Here is a 22386-nt window from a genome sequence, read left to right as displayed (position 1 = left end):
TAATGAGCATGTTTGTGATCAGGTCAATTTGAATTATCATCGCCTTTTCCTCCAATTAAAACTAAAATCAAAATATATATATGTGTCCTACTCTTCCAGAGGAGATAGACGTACTGCTCTGATTGGAGTCACTGAGTCATATGACATGGAAGCCAATAAAAAAAAAATCCTATAAATAAAAAAAGATACGTTTTCCAATAATATAGTCGTATCGAATGGAAGGTGGACTAAAATCCAATAAAACAAAGTGTGTTCCTGGTCCAGAGTAGTTTTACAATGATTTAATTTGGAGTTTATGGGTCACATGACATGAAAGCCATTTAAAAATGTGACTTTTAACAAAAGAAATGCAGATTTACGCAATATGATTTAGTAGCTATTGGAAAAATCCAAGACGTTTCAATAAAAACGTAAATATAAAATAAAAGACGGACTTAAATCCTTTAAAAATAGGTGTTTCCTTTTCGTGCAGTGTAGTAACACAATGCTGCTATAATTTGGAGTCCCCTGGTCACATGATATGGAAACTATTAAACAGTACAAACCAAATCCTGATTTTTAATAAAATATTGGCATAAAACAAAGTGAAAAACATCTAGCTATTAAAACTAATAAGTTGGCCTCTGACTGCTGACAGAACAAACTTCATGCGTTCCAGTACCAGCTAACAAACAACATAAAAACAAACGTTGCTACTAGACTTAACCAGGCAGTCTGTGACTAGTCTTCAAATCCTGGATTTGCGTGCGTGACAGATTCCTCGTGGAAGTCAAATATGTAGTGATGCATCTTCGTAATGTTTGAACGGAGAAGTTGCCGATGTTTACTAGAATGAATGTTATGAGTAGCTCAACAGGAAGCCCTTTGAAGAGTTGTGGTTCACCTGCAGTACATTATCAAAGTGTTACATTTAGTTGATGTAGTTTCAGGTTTCCTCCAGGTGGAGGCAGTGTAGGACACGCAGATCAGCTGCTTCTTGGGTCTTTTCCATGAGTATGGGGAGATAAAAAAGCAGGATGAAGCTGCTGTGTGGTGAAAAAATATAATGTTTGAGTGTCTTTGTTGTCGTAGTATTTTTTTTTTAGTTAAAAAGACTGGGTCCCGCTGTATTACTCAGGCTGCACTACAGCGTCTATTCACAGGCGCGATCCCACTACTGAGCGGCACGGGGGCTTTGGCCTGCTCCGTTCCCGGCCTGGGCCGTTGCACCCCTCCTTAGACGACCTGGTGGTCCCGAGCTCCCCCAGGAGCACCATATCGATACCGAACTTAGTGCGGACACCCGATCGGCATAGTCCGCTGCAGCTCAGATCTCCTGAGCTCAAACGCTCCGCCAGACTCAGCCTCCCAGTAACTTGGATTACAGGCGCGCGCCACCGCACCCGGCGAGAAATAGACTCGCTCATAGGGCTTTTGACTTCGACAAACGTGACGTCATCAAGCAGCACACTGGAGTGGCATCTGGTGGCGGGAAATGAAACAGCCGCTAAGAAGAAGGCTCAGTCTACTATTATTATATTATATAAATCCTGCACCTTCAAAGGGTTCGGTGAAGTTCAGAAGACGAGTGAACTCAAAGATAAAACGTTTGCCAAATACAAACGTACATAGTAATGAAGCCATCCAGCTACAACCTTTTTTTAAAAATCAAAATAGCCATTACTTGACGTCTTCCGAGCTGGACAACTAACATTGGATATCTCTGCAGACCGAGGCGAAGAGACGAAGGCGAAAATACATACTCGAAAAATGCTAAAATCAATTCACACATTAACGGTCTCCTGTTTGTTATGCCATACAAACAAGTTGTGAAAAAAATATGCTTTGCATGTTTTTGTGTGAAATATGTCATTACTTCACTATGTTACAGTGCAGTGCTACCCTTACACTACATCAACAAGTTAGACAAGAATATTCCGTTTGCATGGTTTTGGGGAATATTTCGTATGCCTCTTTGCTGCTGGTCAGCGCTGCAAAATTGTCTCTCTCTTATGATAATAACCGATAATATCTATTAATATTTAATCAGACTCGTCATTATGTAACTTGCTGATTTGCTGAATGGTTGACCTACTTTACTCTGTGTTCAGTCTCCCTAGACAGCAAACCTATAAATCAGGGGTGTCCAAACTACGGACCGGGGGCCAAATGCAGGCCATTTTGAATCGGCCCTCTGCAAATTCTAAAAGTATAATGCAATATGGCCCACAAATTGAACTTTTGCTCGTCTTATATTGTACTTGTCAAATATATTAATGAGCCCATTTTTCAAATAAATGTAGTCATTTAAAATTTAAATTTTTTAACAAATCTTAGTTGATAAAAAAAAAACAATAACTTATTTCCATAACAAGCTTGAAATTGAACCTTCATATTCACTCTTATTATCAGCAATGTGAAGCTTCTGTTTTAAGGAATGAGCTGCCAACAAAATAATAAATGAAAGCCCTAAAGACAGAGGGGATGTAGGCAGTTTTTCCTTAAACCATTTCCAAGTATTGCACATTATTCACCTACATTTGTTTTGCTAACTTATAACTTAACTTTTAGGCCAATATTCGGCTCTATAAGTGGCCCAGCTCTCCGTATATTTTTCTGTATGTGGCCCTCTGTGAAAAAAGTTTATAAATGAACCAGAATCAGTATTCCGGTTCTTTTAAAGTGTATCGTTTGATTCATTGCATTATCATCTGCTTTCTGCTGCTTCAGGTGACTAATCTTATCCTTTAAGTGAACATCTCCACCACCGATGACCTATCTTTATTATCATATTTCAAAATAAAGATCACCAGTCTGTGGTGAATATCTGCGTGAAAACTACTATGAAGAACAGGAGGTAAATTATGAGATGACACACAATTTAAAGTTTGTTGTGAAGTTTTTTTATATTCTGAGAGCATGAACAAAAACCGTTTCATTTTACAAAACACCTTGAAAATCAAACCAAACAATACATTAAAATGAAAAAACCATTCAACATTGAAAATCCATAGACAGATAGAGATCATCTCCCGTAACTTCACTTCGACCATCGCCAGACTTCTGTCAGACTTTCTGGACTTTATTAGCTGTGAGAGAAGAAGACAGACAGTATTTAGTAAATGTAAACATTATGATGACTATGATGACAATTAAACATTGGCTTTTATTAAAATTTGTAAAAATGTATTTGCAAAGCTTAGTTTTTATTTGTGACAACACTCATTGGCTCACCTGGTCTGTGTCTTTGTCCACTTCAGGGCGTGTCTTGGAGGCACAGATGTGGTTGGGTGGTAGAAGGTACATCCAGAGCGTTTACACTTTGCCGCGAAGCGACAAGGCTGTAGGTAAATCAAGAAAAATCACCCTAAGTTTTGAGCATAATGTCGAAACTAAAATTCATTTTCAACTTCAAAATACAACCACTTCCCACTTAACTAAATCCAACATTCACTGAAATGAACACTAAAGAGCTTTACAACGGCCCTTTATAATGTTTTACCTTGGGATGATAAAACGGACAGTCCATCTTCTTGCACTCTGGGAAGAAGCGGCACACGCTTGCGGTTTGCACTGGCTGCACTGCTGTAATCACAAAGGGTCAAGTTAGAGGTGCAGAGAGGAAGATATTCACACCCCCATTATGTTTTTGATTAAGTCGATGAGTGTCAAACCCTTTACTAAGTTATCTAAACTGTGTTGTAGGCAGAGAGATGTACCTGGCCTGGGCGGGGGGGCAACTGTGCTCCTTCGGGTGACATGAGTGAAGGGACAGTCTGGCTTGGTACACCTGCCGTCGTATTTACAATTAGGATGCACGAAAAGGCATTTGTCCCCAAACTTGCAAGTGGGAAAAGTCCTTCAGAAAAAAACACACAGAAATCACGAATAATGATTTAGTGAAGGCTGAGTTATTAAATACTACTTTCTTCAGTTTATTAACAGCAATACTCACTTGCACAGTGTTGTTGGATGGTGGTACGCGCACTCATCTCCAATTTTACAGACCGGCCAAAACCTGCAGCGCTCTATCCCCTTCTTTTTCTTAATAGGAACAGCATCGTCTTCCTCCATCTCAACATCCATCCCATCATCTGTCAAAAGAGGACATTATGTTAACCCTTTACTTATGCACTTTTAAAATGGCCTTAAAGAAGAAGAAACATGTTATTTTACTGCATTAACAAAGTATCTTGACGGAAGAACACACCTTCTGTCGATGGGACATATCCATGGAGTCTTTGAAGGATGCTGACTTTGGGCTGCCTGTTGACTTGGACAGTTGCCTCGGTGACCTTTGTGGGCGGTCTCACATCATCCAGCTCCATCTCACAGTCTGCAATATTTCCCAGCGGGCTCGGCACCCCATCTAACGTCACTATGAACTTAGGGCTGGCAGAGTCGCCCCCCGTCTTTGCTGGTGTGAGAAGAGGAACGAGAAACGAGTGAATATGTGACAAATATATAGATGGAGAGAGCTGAAGGCATTTTCTTATATATGTATATTTGTGTGTGTGTGTGTGTGTGTGTGTGTGTGTGTGTGTTTGTGTGTGTACCTGGCTTGAACCATGCGTGGTAAAGCAGCCTGCAGCCCTTTGGCCAAAGGACGCTGCTGACTTTTGGCAGTACCTTCTCCCAGCTGTGGTCGACTCACTATGAAGGAGCGGGTATCAAATGGCTTTGTGTCACTGCCTGCTGCGGCGACCTCCACACCTAGAGATACATCAACATTTAAGTGTTTGTGAGTGCAACTTTTTATTGTAACACTTTTTTTTTTAGTTTGCCCAATAAAAACAAAAAAGGTCTCAAAAGGACTTACCATACTCGCCCTGCTCTGCTCCGTCATTGCTCTCTACTAGGTCCAACTGGAGGCGTGAGGCTAAAGATCTGACAGGAGCTGTGAGGAATAAATCAGTAGAGTCATCAGTGGTGTTAAACTCAACATGTTTTATGTCATATTAACGCCTTTCTGTACTTCTGGTTTTTGGATGGCAGGGTATTTAAAGCAGTGCTCTGCAAAAGGCTCATGCGCTGCAGATTTTTTCCTCTCCTACATATCCTACCAGTTGCTCTGGAAGGAGGTAGCGCTGCTGAGTTGTAGGCCTGAACTTTGGGGGCCAGGCTCTGGAGGTGCTCCTGGACCAGCTGGATGGCTGCAGTCATCTCATCGGTGCTGGCGTTGCGAGTCCGAGGCGCCACGGGAACTGTCTGCCTCTGTGGTACTGGGGTGGGAGAGAGGGGTCAATGTAAGAAACCGATCAAAGACTGAGCTGCATAACCTGTAGTCAAATAAAGGAGTGTCCATGGCAACGCATACTTGTTGGGTAGGCGGTAGTTTTGGTGATTGAGTCCTGAGCCTCAGAGATGGCCTTCAGTATCAGATTCCTGTTGGCTTGCTTGGCTGGAGGGAGAGTAGGTCTGAAACAAAAACACCACAGTAATGTTTAGGGTACAGTTATGAGTCCCTGAGTTTGTAAAAACAGAACAGACTCAATCATATACTGCTGTTGCCAAAAAAAAAAAATTCAATCCACCTAAAAAAGTGCTTACTTTGCAGTACATTGCTAAGCTTTTTTGTTGCAACTCCTGTCCGCTCCAAAATGTTACCTTTACTAATAAACTGACAGATTTCCAATATGGCACTTTAGTTTGGGTTATAGTCATCTTAGCAGTTGCCTCTCCTCTCACTCCGGTCTCATGCAGACACACAGCCTTGGAGCTTTGACATTCTTTCTACACAGCTGTATATTGGTATGACCCTGATAATTGATACAACTTGCCCAAAACATTCATAAACAGTCTCTTCTTCAGATAATAACAGGACAAAGTTGACGCGCAGTGTCAGAGAGCAGTAAAGACATCCGTGGATAGCTCCCAGAGGTTGCTTTGACTTGTTATTAAACGTTGATTTACCGTAACTTCCAATAAATCTTCAGTGGCTGACATCAGTACGAAGCAGTCCTGTGTGCTCCTTATGTTCCAGTTTTTGCTCCAAGAATTTCATCATACTGACTACTGATAAAAACATTGTACAACCCCCCTCTTCAAAACATCAGAACTGTCCGTTTAGAAGCTCAGTTAAGAATGTACACTATCAGATCATTTAATAGATGTCAGTGCTGGAGTGTCTTTTGGAGGTCCCTTTCAGAGCCAGTAGAAGGTCTAATTCAGTGTACAATTTTGATATACTTACATGCTACATTGTGGTTACCAGTGAATTACAATCTTGGCTTTTGATCTGATACCATAGAATTCTCCCAAAACAAAATATGAGGTGTTGACACTGACTTGCGTTCTGGTTTGGATGGTAGGGACACTCTACTGGATAGACCTCTGCCTCCATAGACTGTATCCTCCTCTTCCACATCATCGCTGTCCTCGTCTGCCACTCTGTTCACCCGCACCACTGAACTCGCTACAGGCGCCTTACGCTTCCGTGACAACTCATCCTGCAGAAAAAAAAGATGTCAGTACAATGTTAATAAGAATGCTAGCATACAGTAGTCCGGTACTTTGTCAACCAAAAGTATCTGTATTATCTCATCGAATCACAGTACCCTGCTGGATCCGCTTCTGGATGTTCTGCTGCTTCTGCTGTCCTGCTGTCTGTAGTGAGAGGATCCTTCTGAAGGTCTGTATGAGTCCGCAGAGCTTACTGATGAATACTTGCTCTGACCCGGTCTGTAGATTTCTGCTGTGGGTCTACTAGCTGCGCTGCGTGCTCGTCCATGGCTGGTGGCAGATTCTACAGGATCCTCAGCGATGAGGTCATAATCCATGTCTGGTTTGATATCAATAACAGCCTCTAAGGGGAGCGGCTCCATGAGGGGCTTCACAGTGGAGGTTAGACGAGAGGAACTTTTCTCCAAGCTGCTTCTCCTGATAACAAACATAGGCATATATTTACAGTTTTAATATGCAGGGTCGGGCATGTGTGCGGTTTGAAACAATGAAATGTAAACAGTGATTGGAAATAATTCTATCTTACACACCTGCTTTCATGAGCGGAACTGGACACGCGTGCTTCAGTCCTATCAGAGTGGGAGCTGGACACCATCAGCAACTTTAACTCCTCTGCTCTGACTTCCTCAGTCAAAGATGCCCGGTTTCTTACAGCCACAATACCAGTGTCCGACTGAGGCACGGGTGTGCTGAGGGATGCAGGCTCTGTAACAACCATGCAGGAAGACAAGGAAAGAAACCATGAGATAAGAAAATATCAAACATTTTCAATCCCATAGGAAATGATTGTGCTTAAAAAAATAAGAAGAAAGAATAATACATATAATGTATAATAAGTAATGCTAACACCAGCCCCTAACAAGAGACAAAAAAAAGTAAGATACATTTGTTAAAATAAGTTTACTAGAATAAAAAAGTAATAATGTGCATGATAGCAGGTGTGAGACACTAAAGCTAAACTTACATTCAGTAAGTGGTAACTGGTTATCCATTATTCTGGTTAATGGTTATGCAGAAAATATTAAATATATACAACATAATCTGACTTACCGACTGCAACTGTTCTTAACTTCTCGAGGACACCCTGTAGCCTAAAATTAATGAACAGATGCATGTTATGTTAAGGACTGAGAGTATTGTTGGTATTCATTCACAAAAAAACAATGTCACATTTTATCAGACTGGTAATATTGTCGTACCATACTGTGAATTTACTGGTGTTGTTGCCGAGAAAAAGGGATAAGTCGTCAGCCATCTGTTGGGATGTTTTCTTGTTGGCTACCATCACCATAATATAATCGGGGAGCTCTTCATCTGAAAAGAGAAGAAACACATACAGCATGTAAGGTCTCATCCAAGCAGCAATCGTCCCAAATACAAGATCTGCTTCTTATTCCCTTACCAATATATGCACCGAGCTCTTGAAGCTTGCCCTTGATAGCAGCCTGAAACAGAACAAAGGTATAAATGTTATTAAATATCTCAACATATTATGGCTAGACCCTTTTTTGCGCTGATATCAATTCTAATAGTTGTATTAGCATGACGTTAATGACATACAGTATTGCCAAAGCTTTGTACAATTGTTATCTAAACATATACACATTTGAAATGTACTGTTAAATTCATAACCCATTTGAAAAGAAGCAAGAACAACATGTTTTCTTTACAGGGAACACAAGAAATTATTTTGATGCTTGCTATAGAATTTTGGGAAGAATTGTGGACCTTTACGTTTTAACTGTGTGCATTGTGGGAGGAAGTGCTGCTCTGTTTCCACACCAGTTCCTCCACATATAATTTAATCGCTCTTATTTATCTAAAACTATCTCTACGTATCATAGTTTCCTTAAAAAGGGGAGAAAAAACAGATAACAAATCTGTTAAACTCTCTACTGGTCGAAACTCTTTCTCGGCCTTGAAAATAAAAACCATGTTTGCCATACTGCACCAATGAGAAACACAAGCTAGAATGCTAACGTCAGCTAGCAACGTATATGCTACACTAGCGTAAACCACTAGCCTTTAACTCCACTGAAAATCACTCATATTTAGCATGTATTGTTACTCACTCTTATTTTCTTGCTAATTTCTGTCCCAATCTCCATGCTAGTCGTTTTATTCAAGTCAATAAGTTATAAAAGAAGCGCCTGTTTTTTTCTTCCAGTTTACCCGTTAACCAACAGGGACAATTGTGACGTCTAATCACGTGACAACGGTAGCTGGACAGGGACATATGTTCTTCCTCAACGACTTGGTGCATTACCACCACCTACTGAGCTGGAGTGTGAAGACGCATATGCACAATCACAAAAGATTATGATTTTGTTGATGATGACAAGGCTTTCTAGGCCCTTTGCTTGCAAACCCTAAATGTAGTGGGTTGTTTTTCAGCAAATTATCCAGAAATAACTTCCCTTACTTCTTCATATACATCTTCAGTGTAATCAATGTGTTTTTTCAAGAGTTGTCAGGATTGTGACAAATCCAATGAAGAAACGTAAAGTGGTAATTACAGTAAAACAAAGATACGAAGTAAGTGCTATAAAATGTTTTTTGTGTTGGTGAATGTACCGCTTCAAGTGTTAATAATATAGTGTCTATTATAAAGATCCACAAGATGGCGTAGGAGACTTTTAAATAACAACACTGTCGTGTTTCTTCCACTCCACAAGGACATGTCATATCCGACAAATGAAAAGTACTAAACAATGACTAAAACTTATTTAGAAACCTAAATGTTGAATTATTGACGGGTCATTCAATTGCACGTTTGTAAACAGATGTGTTATTGAAATACACATCTAAAGGGTTAAGATTGTAATATTAGTGTACATTCTGATTAACTGCCATGATCATCAACTTTGCACCTCTAGAAAATCTCCCCAGTTTCAATGGATCATCTGTGAAGACATTATGGGTTGCAAATAACAACTTGTGTTGCAAGTTATAGTGGAGACAAAAAAAAAGCGTTAACTAGTAGTCCATGCTTTTGCTAAACAACTTATTTTGGTGTTCATATTTGTATTTTCTTTCATTACAAATATGCGTGTGAATGCTGTTTTTTACAGCACGTGTCTTTTACTTTCTAAAGTTCAAAGCTGTATGTTTCCTTCAGATATTATTTCCTGTTTTGCAGCCCCTTCAATGCCAACCAACAATGACGGGAAGGATCTTGCTCGCCGTCTAGACGAGTGTCTAACACACACAGCCACAGCAGCGGTCTGCTCCGTCGCTCTGGCTGCTTTGTTCACACTGTCTGTGTGAATCAATGCTGATGCACACATCAGTCTAATGCCTAATGTGTAAATACATCAACTTTGTATTTTTATTCACAATCACTTCAGTTATATACAGTATGAATTGACACCGACTTCTCTTAATATTCATGTTGATAAATGCCTATATCATTATAAGGAACATTTTGCAAAGAATATGTTTTATTTTAAATACCACAACACAGAATGCATTTGTCACATATACTGGCAGCTTAACACCACAGACAACTTATTTCAACCAACCTCAAACATCTGGAACAAAATAATAACTATCTTCTCTAAAATACATTTTCAACAGGCGGATGTAGAATCCTCCAATCACTCAAGTACTCCATTTTGTATGATGTTTTTGAGTTCTTTGTGAAGTGCATTTTCCAGCTAATTGAAGAGGATTTTAAACAGTTTATTTTAGGAAATATGCTATATTTCTTGGATCAAGGCAGAGGGACGACCTCTGCACTCACCCTGTAACAATGGTACTGCAACAATATCCATCAGGAGAGCCATAACAGCCCTTGTACTGTACCATCACAAGCAGCCAGTCTGCGCTTCAGCTGGTTCTCAGGCATGGTAGTGAAGTGTTTTTAACAGCCAATGTGAACACTCTTCTGTTCAATGTCCCTGTGTTATTTCAGTGCAGTGACAGTGGGTGCATGCTGTATTGATCATTACATAGGCCACAATTATGAACATACTATCATCACATCCCACAATCTAACTAACTAGGCTAATCATATCCTAGCCCCATACATAATCTTGTTGGATGAGACTGATATTAATCTTCGAAAGAAAATGTATAATGTGAAAACCCTTTAAATGTTTAACTGACAGTTTATTATTATCTAGAATTGTTGTTTTCTTAAAAAATGTAACTTCTGTTTTTTGTTTGAATACAAATATTTGGGTGTTCCAGGTGACATTTGCATGGAAATTTTGCCAAAAAAACAGTAGCATCACATACGATAAACGTGCCGTGTGAAATCAACTTCTGGCAATGTTTGTGTTAATTATAAATGCAGCTACATTCAGCATCTGTACTGTGTGTATGTGTGACCACAAATCTGCTCTGCTGCGGCTGGCATCTGACTGCGGTAATTGTACTTCCCCTTTCTTTTAAATGTTGTCATGAACTAAGAAACTTCAATCGTGAAACAGCTGACAAACTTCTGCGAATGTTTTAACCTCATGGCTATGATGACGGTAGTTGTGCTACAGAGGCCTCTTACCTCTTCCTGACCCTCAACGAAGTGAAGTGCTTCTCTCTCCTCCCTCTGCAACCGCTTCAGCCATTAAGGAAAGTAATACTCTTTCAGTGTCCCATTGCAATTTGGATAGGACAAGATCCTGCCTCGAGGCTGGAGAGAGTGGAAAAGAAAGGATGGAAAGGTAGATTACAAGGGTGAAAAAAAAGTTAACAAAGAAGTGCACAGAGAGATAATTCATGGCACCTGCTCTGACAATGTCCCGAAACCTAATACAGGCTTTCCTGGACAAGATGACACCTGTATGAATAAGCTGGTGCAGCTGGGTGTCGACACACATCACATTTTCATATTGCACACAAACACACACAGACGAGAAGACTTGCATGCATACAGATTCACACAGTGGAACAGCTGCACAGATTTAGTGCACACTTAGTGAGAGAGAAATGGTGTCAGAAAGTTGCAGGGGAATTATGGGTTTGCTGCAAAACACAGAAACATTAGGCAATCAGTTAAAAGAGCTCCTCTGAAACCAAGTGGGCAATCCTTTTTAAATGGTCGTGTTGTGCATTATGTCAATAGAGAAGTTGAGGACAATATTTGAATACACAAACTGAAGGGTTAACTCGATTTTGATTTTTGACATTTAAGCAGCAAAGCTTTTATTTATTAGTCTGGCAAGGAAATGAAGGCCCATTAAGATGTATAGCTGCTCTGCAGATCACAGTTGCCAAACCTGCTGGAGGATCAGTGGAGAGACTCGGTAGGTCACTGCTGCATGAAATCTAGATGAGTCAGTTACACAGCTGGTAACATTTTCACATATCCATCTTTGTCTTGTGTAGGAGTGCAGGTCAAGGGTTGAACAGTATATTTAGAGAATTATACAACCTGGAAAGGGTATATATACTAAACTCCAATCTAAGGACTTTGCAACTGAATTTCACATATTAAAGACTGCATTGCAGAGTTTTTGAGAGGTCTCATCAGCATATAGTTTGTGCTGCACTGCATCAACTGTTATTGTTAATTGGCCATCATTAGAGCAGCATCATTTGAGAGGACTAATGTTTTGTTTCTGTTTATTTGAACTTTCTTTTTATTGATTTCTACATACAACAACCACCCACACAGACTGGGTCTTACAGTATGTATTGGTAGCTTCTTCAAAAGATAGGAATTGGTTGTTGTGAACTGAATGCAGAAAAAAAAATTGGTTCAATGTTCTAGTTCATAGCCTATGAGGCTACCAAACACAGTAGCCTATTATGTGACTGATTCTACCAGTGGTAGCCCCTATGATATGTTTGGAAGCAAATGTATCTGCCTTTTTTTTAGAAGACTGATACAACGCTCATGTCTGTATGGTTAACATGAAACTTCATTCAGCAACTGGTTAGCTTAGCTTAGCTTAGCATAAAAACTGCAAACAGGGAGCCGGCCTTGTGCAAAGCAAATGTAATCTATAAAGCTTGCACCTCGAAATCTCACTAATTGCCATGTGTCTTTGTTTACATTTGAAGATACAAAAACTATAGTGTAAACCTTTACCCGAATATAACCAGGAATGCACTGCTCCCCATAGGCCTACAGTGTATTCAAAGCTAAGCTAACTAGCTCTTTGCTAATGCTGCCTTCAAATGGGGTTGTGTTTTATGTATTCATGCAAAAAGTCCTTTGCTTGAACACTATACATTTGGTCTTAACCTCATGAGTTGTTACTTGTTTTTATTACTAATTTTGTGGTTAATAAACTGCATTTCCAAAAATTCAAACTATTGTTTTATCTTTAAAGCTAACTCATTGTTAACCAAGTTCTAAGTATTCAAGTATCAAATCTGATTCTACTATTATTTTACCCACACACATATTACAATGTTTGTGTTGATGCTGTTGCCCAATTAAAATGTGTGAGGATATAACACCATTTTTAGTGAGATAAGGTGCAACGTATCACCAATTGTGTTTTGCAGAAGAAAATCTACCATTCTTCAGCTAATTTATGGCATATCTTGAAACAATAATACTTAAAAAGGTACGGAAGAATGAATGTGTCTATGTTAGTGGTTACAGAGTTAAACCCACATTGAGTCTCTTAAAGAGAAAACTATCAGGTGCATCTGCTATGTTTACTGGGTGTGAAAATTCTGGTAATTTCAAGTAAACATCTTAATGAGAGCAAACAGGAAACCAAACCACATTTAACACATCATCAGTTTTTCGTGTAAGCTTTTCTTGAATTGGAAACTGAAGATCCATACAAATATGTCAATACACTATTAATCCTTTGATGATGAAGTCCTCTGGGCTATGCTTGCTCAAAATTGTCAAAATGTGGGTCTCTGCATTGTTTGAATGTACTTTACTTTGCATCCTTTTATGATCGACCTCATATGTCTGAGGATAGATATTGAAAAAGTATTAACTGTTACACATTTTGTGTGAAAGACTCAGGCTGATCCCCTCTAATATGTTACAACATTAAAAGTGCATTAACTTTCAACATGCTTTTTTTTCTGGGACATGACCCGGTCTCAACACTACAAGCCTAACTTGCACTCTTACTTGTGCATTGGCTGAAATCTGTTTGTTCTGAATCAATGGCACTGACAGGTTCAGTTTACAGATATAACACTTCTCAGCTGAAGCCTGTTAAAAACGTTCACATCTTGGCACGCCTCACCGAGTCATGTAACAACCTCGGCTGATTGCATTTGCAGCTGGTTGGCTTCAACAAGTGCATTTTCCCATTTGAATAGACAACATATGTGGAGTCTCTTTGTTTGCAGTGAGGTTCAACTTGAGTTGTCAATAACACTTTTATTAGTCTCAAAGCCTGACATTTGGTCACAAGGTTTATCATATTTCTATTTAATCAATTAAAGTTAGTCTTTAATTACACCGAAAAGATGTATTCCAGTAACATCGAGTGTAGCTATCAAGATTGTTTTTCAGTAACATTTCCCAGGTATTCCTTGACCTTCTTGAACAAAGTCTCTCTCTCCCGCTCCCTTTTATAAATCACATCATATTCAGGGTATTTTAACTATTAATCTTCTTATGATGACAGAATGAGGGAGAGCTATTGTGGTGGAGGTGGTTTGATTATGTGTTGGAGCAAGCTGCGCGGTTGTTTGGATTTAATTAGAATATTAGCAGGATGCCGAGCCGCGCTTTTCTTCAGAGGACCAAGGGAGGGAGAAGTATCACAAATGAGATCCCCTGCAGAGCTGGTTTATCATTGATGTTGATAAGCCTAATCTCCTCCCTGAATATTGAGATATATTATTCATAGAAATCTTATAATAATTAACATGTTGCTTTTGAATACATTAGGAGATATTAAACTGCAAGATGGATCATTTTTTAAAAATTCTTGGCTGTCATTTAAGTTCAACCTGACTGCTTTGGCAAGAGTTTCATTATCATTATACCGTTTTTCAGTCAACACATTCTTGTGATTTATGTTTTATTTGCAGCAGAACCTGATCAGACCTGTAACACACTAAATGGTAAATCACTTGACGATGCTTTCACCCACACAAAGGACCTTTCTCTCCAACAGGAAATGTTCATTTAGATGAGTATTGGGTGTGAAGCTTCTCACTGTAAGTGACTCAGTGTGAATAATACACTTCAAACTTTCAAAGTCACTGAGAACAAGTGATTACTACAAGTATTCTTTTTTGTATAAAAACCTATTCAAGCAATACGCATACTGGACAGTATAGTTGCAGACAAAAATACATTTTCAAGCATTTGGAGAACCTATAGTATTTTGTAAATGTATTATCTTTTTAACATACACACGACATCTATTGCACGTCTGTCCGTCCTGGGATCCCTCCTCTGTGGCTTCCAATGTTTTTTTCATTTTCCCCCATTAACTGTGGGGTTTCTTTGGGAGTCTTTCCTTGTCCGATGTGAGGGTGTCATATTCATATTCTGTACAAACTGTAGAGTCCACTGAGACAAATGTAAAATGTGTGATATTGGGCTATATAAATAAACTTTGATTGATTGATCGACAACTGGATACAGTTGATATAGGCCATGACACTAAAGCCTTCTACCAAAGCGTCAGATGTTACCATAAAGTCCATTCTACTTCATCTCTGTAAATATTCTAAGAAGGAAAGGGTGAGAGTGTTCAGTGAAGCTGACTAATTACAACAGTCTGAAGGCTGCAATGGCCTGATAAAAGAAACTAGAATTGGTTTTGACATTTCACTGTCTTGCAGATGGATTTAAGCAGGTCTGGAATTCCACAGATGTCCAGGACTGTCCAAACAACAAGTTTCTCAAAATGGTAATTTCGCGCTTATGGCCTCCAGGCTTGAACTGTGACCTTGTCCTCTCAACTTATCTATCAGCACCATCATTTACACAGCTCCACACCTGCGCCAGCAATAACCTCCTGCAATGCCTCTCAGTTGGTTGTAGAGAAAATGGTAATTAACTCCTTTGTAATGGTTTTAAAAATGAATTCAATAAAAATTGCATTTCAAAACCTTAATTAAGTGCTTTCTTGTTCCATTATGTCCTCACAGTATAATTCCCTATTCCACCAAGGACAGCTGGTTAAACTAAATGAAACTCTGGAGGGTTAAAACAAAAACAAAAAACTTCAGCTATAACTTTTCAGTCTCTCATTTAAGCCCGTCTTTCAGCACTTTCAATGCCCTTGTACCCCCAAAAGCCTGTAGCTATAATTATCTATCTGGTGCGCTGTGAATGGAGAGCAGCTTTAGGTTTCCAGATTAATTACCTTTGCGTGAACTTCACTGCTGGCGTTACTGCATGAATAAAGCTGTCCGACACACTACACCTGACGGCTGGGAGAGGGGAGGCTAGCACTGAGGAGCTGGACTTATCTCAGAGGGGTTGGAAAAGCCCTCGGAGATTATGGGTGCTAAATGATGAGGAGCAGAGTCTGAAGACGTTTTTCCTTTTATTTTCAAATGACACATTTTAGCATGTTAAAAATGGGGATAGTTTTTCCATGAATTGTAGTTTAATTGGATTTCTGATTCAATTGGAGCTCCCTGATAATTGCCATACTTTTAACGGGGTTTTAAATAAAGTATAATTACATGAAATGATCATTATAAACAGCAGATCTGAAGGTTTCCCACTAAAGTGATATTTAGTTCATGCAGCCAAACCTGTCAGAGCTTTAAATAATGAATTGATTTAAACAATTAAAAAAGCTTGGCTGCATGTCACCCTTTAACTGATAGTACACTGAAAGCCTTTGAAATTGCAATGTTTGAGCTCTGTCTAGACTATTTCTGATATTCCCTTAAATTATCTTGTTACAAAGGTCACTGCTCTGTTGTTGGTAATAGACCTTTGTAACAAGATTTGCAGATCTGATATAAAAGGCCATGAAGTATGCTCCTAATGTCCGACTTATTCATTTCTCTTGGTCTCGTGTTCTGGAAGAAATTCCCCCAGGGACAGTTCCAGGAATAATCTTCAGCTTAATCAAGTTTAAGGGACTTCAGCGGGGAATTCCTTTGTTACATTTTCACAAGTAATCCGTAAAAAAATCAGGAGTAAATACCTTAACAAAAATAACAACACCATTAAAATCCCAATACTACATCAAAGTAATACCTAGGATATTTTTTAAATAATCTATATGAATCACTCATGTTGGTGCCATGGGCCTTTATAACTGAAGCCATGAGTTTTCACTGTAGATCTCCTAGTCAGCCATCTTTACATTTGAGAAACTATATACATGTTTTTCAATGTATGCTAATTGTGATTAAAGTAGCCCAGTTATGCTCATTTTCAGGTTCATTTTTGTTTTTGGGCCTCTACTGTGACATGTTTAAATGCTTTATTGTTCCAAAAGCTCCTTATTTTTCTCATACTGCCTCTTTTCACCCTCTGTCTGAAACCAGAGCCCAGTCTGCTCTGATTTGATAGCTGACCAGCTCTGTTGTGATTCGTCAACCGCTCACAAATCATGTACAATATGCTGGAGGCTTTGCCAATAGCAGAGTGATAACAATAACAAACTACAGTAAGGGAAAACGGAAAGGTCCTCTAACCTACAGAGATTTGAGTTGTGTTTACAACTTGTTTCAGAAACAAGTGGCCAGAATAGATTAAGAAAATTATGTAATTTAACTTGTCAGAATTGCTGAGTTTTAATGTTCTTGTACACAGGAGTCTTACTCTCATATGAAGAGTGTGTATGTGGTTTGCAGGCATGTATGCAGCCTTTATCCTCAGTGTCACTGATGTGAGTTGAAAGTTCAGCTCAAATGCAGTGTGAGAACGCCCCGGGCTGTTCTCCGGGGAATTTTACAACCATCAGGGGTCACAGCTCTGCCTAATGCTCGTGACACATTAGTAGGTAATTACAGACAACATACTCTGCAGCTGTATGAAACATGCCTGTGCATGCGGACACAATTACAAGTGCAATTATCATATTGGCTAAGAATAGTGTTTTCTTCTCTGAGTACATTCTGGTCCACTGATACATAAAAGGATGCAATATATGAAAACAAAACATCTACACAAACACTTTACTGTATGTAAAGAGTGTAGCACACAAAGATTATTCTCATGAGTGTTTCCCAAAGCCCAAGATCATGTCATTGATTTTCTTTTTTGTCACAGCTCAACTCAACAAGATATTAAGTTTACTGTCATAGAGTCAGGAAACCAGAACACACTGACATGTAAAAAAACTTGTAGCAGAGAGTTCTGACTTTTGTTCTGTAAAAAAATACTTAAATCTCATATCAAAATAGTTAATGGTTAATTTAATAGTCAACAATTAATTTATTCATCTTTGCGGCTTATTTTCTAGTTAGGTTTAATGAGATATATATTTTGGGTTTATGTTGTTTACCTTATTTTTAATCTATTCCAAAAATGTCATCAACTTCGGAGATAAATGATTTATTTAACAGCATACAATCTGTAACCTGACACTGATCCGTTCCATTTTTTTAATTATAAGTTAAGAACAATATCAGCCATTTGGTCTTTAAAAACAGGATACGGTTTTAATTACATATTCATCTACTTGTCTGACGGACATATTGGGGTCTTGATCAACATACTGTGGATCCACGATGCAGACATGTGAGTCAGAGGAGTCATAGGAAGTCATCATGCCAATCTGGACTCAGTCTAGCAACAACAGTATCAGAGAGCTCATTGTTTGCCTCCTTCCCATGAAGGAAACAACTGTCACTGGTTATTCACTGTATTTTAACCTCATCTATCAACACAAAGCCACAGGGCAATAACAAATGAGGGTAGGATGACTAACAATGGCAAAGAAAGCGGATTCACATCTGCAGCGTTTCCTACCTGAACTTTAGTTGAAGAATAAAAGACAGCACTGTGATGAGGTGATGACACAGTTCATGCTTGGATTGAGAGCACTCCATGTGACCCAGAACAGGATAAGCAGTTATAAACAATAGATGGATGGGAACTATATTTAAATGGATTATTATAAAACTGGGGAAAAAAACACGTACAATTCACTGTTCCACATAACAATGCTTTTGCCACTACACTAAAAATTATGTCATTACACACATTGTCATTCCATTATTTATTCAAGATAGCTATTAATGTTTCCATTGGGAGTTTTAGGAAAAATGGTCAGGTGGACATTATCACTGACCTCTAAATAAAGGGCACATACATACTGGCTTTCATTCACAAGGATTCGTTATCTTAGTTGTCTAGGATTTGAACACCCTAAATTGACTTCATGGCTACAATGACATATGTTAGCTTAAAATGTTCTCCATAATAACATTAAACAGGCAAAGAATCCACTACATTTACACTGGATTTGTGCTCTTGTGTCTATCTTGCGTACAATGATCATTTTCAAAGTAATAATTTGTTTCACCAAAACTAAGCTGATCTGACTCTGGCATGAAAAAGGTAGAGGCGTGTGCTTCATGGTAAATAATGATGTTATCATTTAGGGAGCTGACAGGATTGCATTTCACTGCACTTGTATCGTGTGCGATTTTATGCATCAAATAAAATAAATTGATTTTGTTGAGCTTTTTTCCATCCATCCATCCATCCATCTTCTCCCGCTTTTCCGTCAGGGTCGCGGAGGTAACAGCTCCAGCAGAGAGCCCCAAACTTTCCTTTCCCTGGCCACATCAACCAGCTCTGACTGGGGGATTCCAAGGCGCTCCCAGGCCAGCGAAGAGATATAATCCGTCCACCTGGTCCTAGGTCTACCCCTCGGTCTCTTCCCAGCTGGACGTGCCTGGAACACCTCCCTAGGGAGGTGCCCAGGTGGCATCCTCACTAGGTGCCCGAACCACCTCAACTGGCTCCTTTCAACGCGAAGGAGCAGCGGTTCTGCTCCGAGTCCCTCCCGGATGACTGAACTTCTCACCTTATCCCTAAGGGAGATGCCAGCCACCCTGCGGAGAAATCCCATTTCGGCCGCTTGTATCCGCGATCTTGCTCTTTCGGTCATGACCCATCCTTCATGCCCATAGGTGAGGGTAGGAACGAAGATGGCCCGGTAGACAGAGAGCTTTGCCTTCTGGCTCAGCTCTCTTTTCGTCACAACGGTGCGGTAAAGCGACTGCAGTACCGCTCCCGCTGCTCCGATTCTCCGGCCCATCTCACGCTCCATTGTTCCCTCACTCGAGAACAAGACCCAGAGATACTTGAACTCCTTTACTTGGGGTAAGGCTTCATTCCCTACCTGGAGTGGACAGTCCATCGGTTTCCTGCTGAGAACCATGGCCTCAGATTTGGAGGTGCTGATCCTCATCCCAACCGCTTCACACTCGGCTGCGAACCGATCCAGTGAGTGCTGAAGGTCACAGACCGATGAAGCCATTAGGACCACATCATCTGCAAAAAGCAGTGGTGCAATCCTTAGCCCACCGAACTGCAAACCCCCTCCCCCACGACTACGCCTCAAAATCCTGTCCATGAATATCACAAACAGGATTGGTGACAAAGCGCAGCCCTGGCGGAGGCCAACCCTCACCGGAAATCGGTCCGACGTGCTGCCGAGGACCCGGACACAGCTCTCGCTTTGAGAGTACAGAGATTGGATGGCCCTGAGCAGAGACCCACTCACCCCATACTCCCGCAGCACCTCCCACAGTATCTCCCTGGGAACCTGGTCATACGCCTTCTCCAAATCCACAAAGCACATGTAGACCGGATGAGCGTACTCCCAGGCCCCCTCCAGGATCCTTGCGAGAGTGAAAAGCTGGTCCGTCGTTCCACGACCAGGACGAAAACCACATTGTTCCTCTTCAATCTGAGGTTCGACAATCGGCCGGACCCTCCTTTCCAGCACCTTAGAGTAACTTTCCCGGGGAGGCTGAGTAATGTGATGCCTCTGTAATTGGCACACACCCTCTGATCCCCCTTTTTAAAGAGAGGAACCACCACCCCGGTCTGCCACTCCTTCGGTACTGTTTCCGACTTCCACGCAATGTTGATGAGACGTGTCAACCATGACAGTCCCTCAACACCCAGAGCCTTCAGCATTTCTGGGCGGATCTCATCCCCCCCCGGGGCTTTGCCACTGTGGAGCTGTTTAACTACCTCAGTGACTTCCCCCCGTGAGATTGGAATTGATCCCTCTTCATACTCCAGCTCCGCCTCTAACATAGAGTGCGGAGTTGTCGGATTCAGGAGTTCCTCAAAGTGTTCCTTCCACCGCCCTAACACACTATCAGTTGAGGTCAACAGCATCCCATCCTTACTGTACACAGCTTGGATGGTACCCTGCTTCCCCCTCCTGAGGTGTCGGACGGTTTTCCAGAACTTTGGTGCCGACCGAAAGTCCTTCTCCATGGCTTCTCCGAACTTCTCCCACACCCGCTGCTTTGCCTCGGCCACGGCTGAGGCTGCTGCCCTTCGGGCCTGTCGATACCTTACTGCGTCAGGAGTACCCAGGGATAACATATCCCGGAAGGCCTCCTTCTTCAGTCGGACGGCTTCCCTGACCACTGGTGTCCACCACGAGGTTCGAGGGTTACCGCCCCTTGAGGCACCTAAGACCTTGAGACCACAGCTCCCTGCCGCAGCTTCGGCAATAGAGGCTTTGAACACCGCCCACTCTGGTTCAATGTCCCCAGCCTCCACAGGGATGCCTGAAAAGCTCCGCCGGAGGTGTGAGTTGAAGGCCTCCTGGACATGGGACTCCTCCAGACGTTCCCAGTTCACCCGCACTACACGCTTGGGCTTACCAGGTCTGTCCAGAGGCTTCCCCCGCCACTCGACCCAACTCACCACCAGATGGTGATCAGTCGACAACTCCGCCCGGCCACCAGACGCTCGCTGACGAGTCCTCCTTCTGGGCCTGACTCCAGAAGGGGACCCCGGGCTTCCTCCGGGCCGGGTATCCTCGCTTCCAATTGTGTTATTCATGGAGTCATTTTGAACCAATCTTAGTCTGGCCCCTTACCTGAGACCCATTTGCCATGGGAGACCCTACCAGGAACACAAGGTTCCAGACAACACAGCCCCCAGGTTCATCGGGGCACACAAACCTCTCCACCACGATAAGGTGCTGGTTCTCGGAAAGGTTGAGCTTTTTTATGTGGCAGTTATCAGTAAAAAATAATCACCAGATATTTTCTGACTGTAAGCGGTTGCTAGGAGCACTTACGTTGCACAATATTTTTATATTTATATTAGGTCAATGACTTAGACTCTGTGCTGAATATGTAAATAAGCAACTGTGTAACACGTGCACCATATCAACTTTATGTGAGGATAATTATGTCAGTTTGTCCTTGTATTTATCTTGTATGTTATGTGTTATAAGGTCTCTTTTTTTTTCTTCTTACAATGCACAAGTGCAAAATCAACAACTCAAGACTATTTATTTTGCTTGTGTCAGAGAAGGAGGTCTGATATTTCCCTGACATTTCCAATGTCAATAAGCACTCAATAAGTCAGCAGATCTTTTCCTTTAGTCACTGAAGGTAACATGAGCTGTCATACTGAGGTTCCTTTTTGTCCAGCCACAAAATGTGTCACAGCAGTGAAAAAATCAGCTCTAAGCCTGCATTGTAAATCTGCCCTGACAGGACTGCTGAGATAGCTCTGCGTCCACGGCAACGCTCAGAGAACTGCCTGCCTCGCCGTCCACACGGCAACAAAGCTCACACAGCAGGCCTCGACCAATCAGGACGCTCCAAAGGTGACAGGCCCGGGCCAGGTCTTCCTTTGCTCTCTGTCGCTATGGCTGCTGCGGGTTTGTGTTTTCCTGAGACAAAAACCTGGAGATGGAGGGAGAGACGAGTGACAGAGAGATGGAGAGGGAGTGAGAGAGAAAACATTTCTCTCATTTAAATATATCCAGTAAAACTAGCACAAGTTAAATATTCACCTAAACACAAATATATGTACTGTTAAATCCCTTACAGCAGAATGGATAAATAGTGATCTTATTTGACACGCTTGTTTTGAGTTTG

The 22386-nt window shown here is 40.9% G+C and overlaps 1 protein-coding gene across 1 annotated transcript; it reads right to left on the bottom strand.

Annotated features, from left to right (window-relative positions):
- Positions 1-2859: 2859 nt before the first annotated feature.
- On the bottom strand, positions 2860-8651 carry zc3h14 (zinc finger CCCH-type containing 14). Its single transcript, XM_063901400.1, has 17 exons — positions 8514-8651; positions 7844-7886; positions 7641-7755; positions 7492-7532; positions 6972-7146; positions 6537-6858; positions 6268-6428; positions 5297-5397; positions 5043-5201; positions 4799-4876; positions 4540-4692; positions 4190-4399; positions 3935-4073; positions 3699-3838; positions 3482-3564; positions 3214-3320; positions 2860-3068 (listed from the first exon to the last, which is right to left on the bottom strand). The coding sequence occupies exons 1-17, from the start codon at positions 8547-8549 to the stop codon at positions 3065-3067; spliced, it is 2067 nt and encodes a 688-aa protein (XP_063757470.1). The 5' UTR covers positions 8550-8651; the 3' UTR covers positions 2860-3064.
- Between the last annotated feature and the right edge of the window lie 13735 nt (positions 8652-22386).

Source organism: Eleginops maclovinus, chromosome 15 (assembly GCF_036324505.1).
Source record: "Eleginops maclovinus isolate JMC-PN-2008 ecotype Puerto Natales chromosome 15, JC_Emac_rtc_rv5, whole genome shotgun sequence".
Classification (NCBI taxonomy): domain Eukaryota; kingdom Metazoa; phylum Chordata; class Actinopteri; order Perciformes; family Eleginopidae; genus Eleginops; species Eleginops maclovinus.
Note: the sequence above shows the minus strand (reverse complement) of the source record. Positions and strands in the feature narration are given on the sequence as shown.

Excerpts from the sequence above, each read along its gene's own strand:
- zc3h14 (XM_063901400.1), bottom strand. The coding sequence starts at position 8,549 with ATGGAGATTGGGACAGAAATTAGCAAGAAAATAAGA. Across the intron at positions 6,429-6,536 it reads CCAGAAGCGGATCCAGCAGG|GATGAGTTGTCACGGAAGCG; the intron begins GTACTGTGATTC and ends TTTTTTCTGCAG. Across the intron at positions 4,877-5,042 it reads ACCTCCTTCCAGAGCAACTG|CTCCTGTCAGATCTTTAGCC; the intron begins GTAGGATATGTA and ends TATTCCTCACAG.